This window comes from Lagopus leucura, unplaced genomic scaffold, assembly GCF_019238085.1.
Source record: "Lagopus leucura isolate 7727_CA_CO unplaced genomic scaffold, USGS_WTPT01 Super-Scaffold_100016, whole genome shotgun sequence".
Lineage (NCBI taxonomy): Eukaryota > Metazoa > Chordata > Aves > Galliformes > Phasianidae > Lagopus > Lagopus leucura.
In genome coordinates this window covers 2237079-2245509 of record NW_024962270.1, presented here as the reverse complement: position 1 = coordinate 2245509, position 8431 = coordinate 2237079, and the positions used below count along the sequence as shown (strand labels likewise).

The 8431-nt window shown below is 44.9% G+C and overlaps 1 protein-coding gene across 5 annotated transcripts in view; it reads right to left on the bottom strand.

The window, feature by feature from the left end:
- Positions 1 to 5993: 5993 nt before the first annotated feature.
- The window catches only part of LOC122183021 (integrator complex subunit 6-like), a 34059-nt gene continuing 31621 nt past the window's right edge, over positions 5994 to 8431 (bottom strand). For 3 of the 5 annotated variants that reach the window (XM_042876740.1, XM_042876739.1, XM_042876741.1), the window contains 2 exons: positions 7429 to 7522; positions 5994 to 7012 (listed from right to left, as the gene is read on the bottom strand). In XM_042876740.1, the coding sequence (XP_042732674.1) occupies positions 6913 to 7012; positions 7429 to 7522 (194 nt within the window). In that variant the 3' untranslated portion in view covers positions 5994 to 6912. The remainder of the gene's footprint in view (positions 7013 to 7428; positions 7523 to 8431) is intronic. The other 2 variants (XR_006180067.1, XR_006180068.1) reach the window with 2 other exon arrangements.

The following is an 8431-nucleotide window of genomic DNA, read 5'->3' as shown; positions in this document are numbered from 1 at the left end:
AGAGGAGCAGCAGGGCACAGATGCCCATCAGCCCAAAACCACAATCCCGGCTGGCAATGGGAACAAGCACACAGCCTCCCAAAGACAGGCACGGCTGAGGTTTGCACCTATCTCAGGAGAGACATCTCTGGGCACTGATGTCTAAGGATGGACAGAGCAGAGCTTTAACTGGCATTTTCAAACTCCTACAGGCTTCCTACTGTGACATGAGCAGTCCCCTTCACGTCCTTGCTCACTCAGCCCTGTCCTGCCTCAACGTGGTGGGCACACCAAGTCCTGAGGTGCAATGCAGGCCCTAGGAAGGAAAGCGCTCTCTGGTTACATCTGTGTGAACGCAGCATTTTGCAGCTGGAACCCAGGCAGCTTTCAGTTGCCCTGTGAAGTCAGAGCCTCCTTGGGGCTGTGTTGCACTCACTTATGGAAAAAGCCAGCACCCAACCTACCCAGCAGCAGCTTCCTTTCTCAGCCCGGGCTGTGACTCACCACAGACCGCCTTCCCCCTGGGGAACATGCTGCCAGCTGCCAGGAAGGAGCAGAGTCTCCTGCCCTCACCTCACCTCACCTGCACCAGGTGAGCTCCCTGCCCAGGGCAGCACTGAGCCCCTGCACGCCCTGCCCACACCCAGCCCTGGGCAAGGGAATGGTGCTGCCACAGCATTTCAAGTACACTGACTTTGTATTCCTGCTCTCTGCCCGTACTCCTGCAGAAGGATGTGCTGAACGCAATGTATTTCAAACGGCCTTTTCTAGAGCTCGCCAGTCCCCCACCATCTCCTCTCCCACTAATGACTACTTTGGATTGTGGCTTCTACGCTCTGCCCACTGCTTGTTGGCAGAAGAGAGAGCACTGAATCCAGGGATGCCAGAGGAATTTAAAACACGCTTTTGTAACGGCTGAGAAAGACAAGGTGCTGGAGCAGCTCAGGTCAGAAACCAGAACTCGAGTTTTAAGAGGAGACAGCAGCCTATGGCCTTTGGCCACATCTCTGCAGCCCTCCTCCCCCCCCCCGCTGTCCCAGCCCCTTCTCTCCAGCTCTCCTCAGCCCACTGACAGCACAGGCCCAGCAGCCTGCATGCTGCTGTAGGGTGGGATTTCCAACACCAGGGAAAGAATTCAGCGTACAAGACCAAATTAGGGCATGCATTTTATAATCTTAGCTAGTGACATGCTATACGACCTTGGGTAAGTCCCTCCATCCTTCTTTAAAGATGCTCTCAGAGGAGTGCCGTGACACCCTAATTAGCAGCCCAGGAAGCACTTGAGATAGTTTGTCTCCCTTCCAAAATACCCAACTGCAGATCAACTAGGACAATCTTAGCTTTGAATTCTGCAAGCAACTGGGATCCAAGCTGCTCTCAGATCAGCCACTTAAACAACACAATCAAAGTTAAATGTGCCAGCTGTGCACAAAGGATTGTAATATGCTGCACAGACTGGAAAATAGCTTCAAGAACTGATGTTATTTTTCCATGGCTGGGATGCCACTGTCGAGCAGCTGCATTATAATAGTCTGCAATCAGCAAAAATTTTAGCACTTTTTAGTCCTGGGGAGGAAGGCTCACTGTTATTTCTGTCCAACTTACAAAAGCAGCCTTGATTCCTGAGGCACCCCTTACCAAGAACCGCTGCAGCAAGAGAAACTGACAAAAAGCCTTCAATGTCCCGAGCTCAGAGCTCAATTACACCAACCATTTCCTACGTGAAACAAGTTGTGCACGCAGTACCTGCTCACACCACTACCACCATTTCAAGAAATAGCATCTGCCTTTCCACACTCCTGCTGCCCACTGCCAAACAGCCAGCGTGCTGTCAGTGCACCCAACCACTGCACCCATCCAGGCCCATGCAGTGGGATGGCTGCAGGGCACGGTTCTTCCTCTGCACAGCAGCAAGAGGGAAAGCCTTCCGACTGCATTGCTCCTAAAGGATGGAAGGTCTCTCTGATATGTTCTACAAATCAAATATTGACAAATAGAATGTAAAATTAAAATACGCACGCACTCTGAGAAAATGACAAAAACCAGGCAGGCCGTGCAGAACAAGCTTTGCCCTTTTGGCTACAGAAACACTCTGAGCCTCTCCTCCTTTTCACTGTCCTGCAAGCATTTTACAAACAGGCACAGCACACAGATGCCTCGCCAACAGCTTTGTCCTGCTCAGCATGGCCAGGGCAGCACAGGTACCCAGAAACTTGCCAGAGGTGCACTGTATTTTCAGGGACATCACACAGTGCTGCCTGCATTAGAGGAGTGGCAGTGACTGAGATGACAGCAAAAATGCCAAGGGTTTGGCTACTTCCACTGCAGCTGGAGCTGATCCTAGAATCAAAAATAACTGTGAAGCTCCCATTGCAGAAGATAAAAGAGATAAAACTTCCCCCAGCTCTCAGAAAACAGATCTGCAGCAAAAATCCGATTGGGGGGTTTCCATTCTGCTGTGTTTCCCAGACCAAGCTGTTCTTCTCAGCTTAACCAGAAACTGTACGCGAGCTTTGGTCCAAGTTCAAAAACAAAGACGCCGGCTTCTTTATCAGCTCCCCAATTCATGTTAAAGGCTCCTTTTCTTGACACGGTATCAGCAGTCTCCATTCCAGGAAAACCCACGTGGCTGCCAGTCCAGGGCAGCCATACACAGTGATGTTGTTTCACCACATCTGAAACACTGAGCCGACTGCAAGGTTGTACAACAGTTTAACCTCTTCCTCAGCATTTCTTCCCCCTTTTTCTGAACTCTCAACAATCAGCTGCTGAAGTCACCACATCTGCACCCCCAGCCCTGAGAACAGTCTCATAGGCTTCTTCAATAAGGTTCTGAAGCAGAAAACAGATGAAACGAAACTGGCTTTTACAGCATCCAAGAGGCAGCTGCCGTTCCCACCAACTCTCTCAAACCCTGCACTCGCACTCCCTGATGGACAACAGGGTTCCTGCAGAACTCCACGCTGCGTCAGCCACTACCGAGAGCCAGTTGCAAGCACTATCAACACAGGAGAGAGAAAAGCACCAACACTGAAGCCAAGCCAGCAGGCCGCCTCCACGGATGAAGTAATGTGCTGATTTGCAGCTGGACTGGGATGGCCCAGTAAATCAGACACACTTGGTAGCTTTGGTTTAGTCTTCCCCACCTGAAATCTCACTGTAAGTAAGGCACTCAAAAAGCTGATCACAGCATTGACAACCATTCCTGTAGGCCACAAGCTTTTGCTAAATCCCAAAGCATTCTCCTTCTCCCGTTTCTTCCTTTTCCACTTGACAGACTTCAGAGCTTGTTTTTGCAGACCTGAAAGTTGTAGCTCCATTTAAATCCAGTGACTAACATCCTTCAGATCTCTGCCAAATGCTGTTTTTGCCAGATTTGAGGTGTCTTTGGCCTCATTTTCAGCTTAACTAGGTTGCATATTCTTCAGGACAAGTGCTACAGAGCCCATTTGCTAAAGGTGTGATATTGCCATGCTGGCTGTTATGAAACACTCCAGCTTTACAAACTGTTTGTTTCCATTAGGCAATCCATTTTCACTCTTATTTTTTCCATCAGAAGCTTCTTAGCAGATATTAAAGAAACAAAACTTAATGCACTACATCACTGCCATTTCAGCCAGCCAGCTCAGAGGCAGGACCCAGAGAAAACTACAGAACAAAAATGTTACGGGAAAATTACTTTTTCCTGTAATGGGAGACATGAAACCTCTTAACCATTGCAAAGCCAAGCATAGCTGAGCAACAGCCTCTCCAGCTGTTATTTCAGAAGATGACAGTTGCTTTCTGATGTTGGCTAGGCCTGGGGAAGAATACATCCCTGCACATCATAAACGCACAGCACGCAAACTGGAAACAGGAGCACCAAAGAGACATCAGCAAGTGGGCCTGAGAGCAGCAAGTCTGCAGGCTCACTTCAGGAAAGAGAAAAGCTTCTTGTTTGTAAGAGAAGAATGAAGACAATAAGCACTGAGGATGCCCAATCAGGGTCAACAGAAAAAGCAGAACACATACAGATATCTGGACACCAGGGCACCACACTTTTCCACCTTTAGCAGGAAGATACACTGTTAACTTGGACTGTTAAATGATGCTCCTTATGGAAAACACAGCAAGCTACAGTTGTGTTTTTTTTCCCCTAACATTTCACTTTAGATGTGCTGCATTATTCCAATCTTGTACAAGGGCTCAACAAACTCAAGTACAAACAAAGCACACGCAGCTTTCCAAATTCCATCCACAGACACATTTCCACTGCCCAGCCTGTGCCCGTTTCCTCATCCCATGGAACACTCCTGCTGCTCAGAAGCTGACCAGATGCACTCAGTAGCACTGCTGCAGGGGTCCCGGTCTCCACGCACAAGAAGGAAGGTCTGACACCAGCACAACCCTTCCTGGCTGTCCTGGTTGCACATCAAAGTGAACTGTGCTATTTGAAAGCCATGGCTGTATTTTTTTCAATGCATTTGCCACCCACGTCAAACAAGGTTGTTTGTTTTACAAAGGATTCTGTTAATATTCTCCTTAACACAAGTCTGAGAACATCCACTGGCTTCCTAAGCAAACAATGTTCATTATGTGCTCCACTTGGGATGTAGGACCGTGTGCATCCAGACTTTTCTTCATCTTCTCATTGAACAATCTGAAGATGGTATGTCTTCTTTCTTTCTTATGAAGATTCATGTCCAGTTCAGTGTAAAGCTGCTTCTCCTCTGATGTTCTTCCCCAGATTCATTTTATTCCTGTGCATTTTCTGATATACAGGTTTCCAAACAAGGCCACCATCTCCCTACACCTGATTTGGCAGCCAACTGTATCACATCAAAAGATTATGTTCAGATACTACACAAACAAGGTCACTAGCTAAAAACTCAGCCTCTGCACAGGCACACCGTGATCAAGTAGCTCTCCTGGAATCAGTAAAGAAAATTAAGTAAGAATTGACTGGAAGAAGCCCATCTCCTCTTACCACCTACTATTAAAAAACAGCGTAATCACAAGCAATTCGACGCACTATGCATTTTAAAACCATGTACAGGCAGTACATGTGACCTACTGTCAATCAATTCCATCTCAAGAACCCAACATTTGGCATGCAAGGTCCATTCTGGTGACATACGACCTCCACATAACGATTCTGAAGAGCCGAATCCCAATCTGTATCACTTATCTCCGAGGTAGGACTGTATCTTTTAAAAATATGTTCAACTGTACAGATAAGTAACAGCTAAGAGTTTACAGTCACTTCTTTCCCTGTATCACTTCATCCACATAACATTAAAACAGAGAGTTGCTGCTGCTGGAATTTATTTTGTTTCTGAATTTCACTGGTGTAATTCCAACAGTCAAACTACCACTTCCAGAAGGTGCTTCAGAGAACAAGGAAAACACATCTCACAGGCTGGCTAGTCCTGAAAACACCAGTAGGAACAGAAGTCCAGGTCACCAACTCTGATCAGTTTCCCTGCCTCTCGTGCTGGCTGGTCAAATAGAATCCTTAGGATGTTCACAGTACTTCATAAAGAGCTCATTCACATGAGCACAACTTCATCCTGTCGTTTAAAACAAAGCTGTTAAAGGATCAGAGGATGTTTTTATACGTGAACAACTGAAAATACAGAATTATCTGAAGAGCCACCTACTACTGGCATCTTATTGGGACTGTTAAAAGGAAGAATTGAATTACATGCAGGTGCTTCAGTCTTCTTTGCATGTTCTGTGAATATAAAATTGCCTTTTGACAAAAGAGGAATAGAGGAGAGGATACCAACTCAGGTAACCACGGATTTGGTCAGACGGAACTCAGTGAGTGAAAACGTGCACCCTGCACAAGCTGAACTGACTGATGGGGCAAGGCACCCCAGGGCTCGTGCCATAGCAAGATGAATACAAACACGACCATAAGCTGAGTTTGAGGGCGTGCAGACCAGAATTACAAAAACATCAGCAGCCTGCTGCTGACAGACAACTGGTGGAACTCAATGCTGCCCGCTACAGACTCCTCAGATCAGCACGTCTTAAAAATTAATAAAATGGTTTATTTTATATATACATTATGTTCCAAAAAAATTTATACAGTTAAAATATCAAATTAGTGATCTGGTAACAATACTGTTCAAAATAATCTCTTTTGTATGAACATTAAAATACACGTTTTTAAAAGCGTTTCCTTTTAGTGCTTCCAAAGCACAGCGTGTGCCAAGGCCACCTGAAGAATCTCCGTCCTCCTCACAGGATGAAAGAGAACTGAAGTCGGGGACCTGGGAAGCCTCAGGTGCACTTTCATAATGTCTGCAGACAAAACAGAAGAGAGTCTGAGGTAGATTGTTTAGTGACCATCAGGTGGTAACAGTCACAGGGCTGTCTTTAGCTTTCATTAACACAATAGCAGTTTCTTTACTCTCAATCTACACTGAATCTCAAGTTTAAAGGCATGGCTAGTAGTTCTCAGGAACAAGACCCTTGTCTCTGTGGTGGCAACATGCAATATTACCAGTGCAGGTGTTTCTGGGAGGGTTTTTTTTTTTGGGGAACACATGGGATCTCTCTCCACGATGCAGACAGTGTGTGCATTTGACAGTGCCCCATTTAGTGCAACCTGCTGCCTATAGCACGTAAATGTCTAATGACAGTGTTCAAATGAGTAAATTCTCATCACCTGCAGGAGGGGCAGCAATGGTTATTTTCTTCAGCCTGTCGAGCAAATAGCACCCTCCACAGGAAAAAAGCCACACCTTTCATAGCAAATCCTTAAGGTTATAGCCCAGCTCCTGCCGATAGAGGTTTGTAAAGTTAAAGCTCCACTGCTTCTTCTCAGACTCTGACAGTAAAATCAGTTGACTGCCAAGATGGTGACGGCAACAGCTGCATTCTCTTCCACTCTTCCGCGGCACAGCAAACTCATTCCTGGTCCGTATTCGTCTGGCTGGTAAACTATTATCTACTGTTGACATGATTAACTCTGTTGGGTAGGCTGTTGAACTCTAGTTCCTCTAGTATTCTCTCTAAGTGTTGTATTAAGACACGTTTTTTAAACCTAAGGAAGAGAAAGAAGGTTATTCATTTATTTATTTCCCAAAAAACAACAGTTTGACAACCCAGTATCATTTAGCTATGACAAACACTACTACCAGAGCCTCTGTTACCAGCATAGAAGAGCTTCCTTTATTTCAGGATTGGACTGGCAAATGTGATTTAGTACAGCCACCATTCCCAACTCAGACAAATTCTGAGTTTTTCTTCCAACAACCACCATCTTTCTATTCTACATTTTCTTCACCTAATGGCCATTTACTCCAGGAAATGTAAGGGCAGACTGAGAGCTAGAACAACTATGCTAACTGAAATACGTCAGAATAGGAAAACAAAGTAGCAGTACTGAAAAATTTTTATATTTTATTAACATAATCAAAAGTAACCATTTATGACCGAGTCATTTTTACCCATACAAACCTTGCTGCTTCCTTGATAGCAAATTCAATGAAATACTTCTGGATTTCCATAGGTCCTTGTACCTCTTCAAGAAGAGAGAAGATTTTTTCATAATCTAAAAAAAGAAAAAAAAAAAAATTCAAACAGTTTAGAAATACATCTTTCAAATACAGATTCAATAACTCTCAACAGTCGAAGCAACAAAGCCCAGAGCTCCACACTTCAGCAGACATGCTGGACAAAAAAAAATATCCAGCGTTAGCTTTGTGCACAAGAAAGCAGTGATACAAATAATCTGAAGCAATACTGATGATCTGGTATCCAAATGTGTCACTGAAGAATTAGGTTCTCTTAAGTGAGCAACAGCTGGAAACATCAGCCCTTGGACAAATGCAGGCGAGGTCTGAGCAGCAGAGAAGATCACCGTGGATGCAGCGCCAGCACCAGCAGATGATAGGAGCAAAGAGGCAACCCCTCTTTCATGCCTCCCTGAACACTGCAGCAAGGCATGCCACAAGAACTGATCTGCCACAGTGATTATGTCTCAGTCAAATGCTAAGCTTTGGGAAAGCAACAGAAGATCAGAAAAAGTTAAGAATAAATAGTCCATCTGATTACCAGCTCTTGACAACGTATTAGAAAAATGCTCAGTAGTTTACATTGTAGAAATAACTCACTTGGATACAGACTACATTGAGTTCATCCACAGTTTAAGAAGAATTGAAAGATTATGCCTATGGTAAGTCCTACAGCATACACATTAGCTGGAGTTACTCTATACGTAACAAAAGCCAAGGTGCCAAGTTACTTTTTCTGACAACAATTCAGATTTTGGGGAATTATTAAACCTTACAAGAAAATAGGGAACAAATGAATTTTAATCTTCAGTTCTCATGGGCTCACAACAGCATTCCATCATTAATTAGACTCTTTCTCAAAATAATAAGATATTATTGTGCTGCTAACTGCAATATTCCCTTTCCATCAACCACATTTCAAGGTGTACGAGCCCTCATAGCTACAT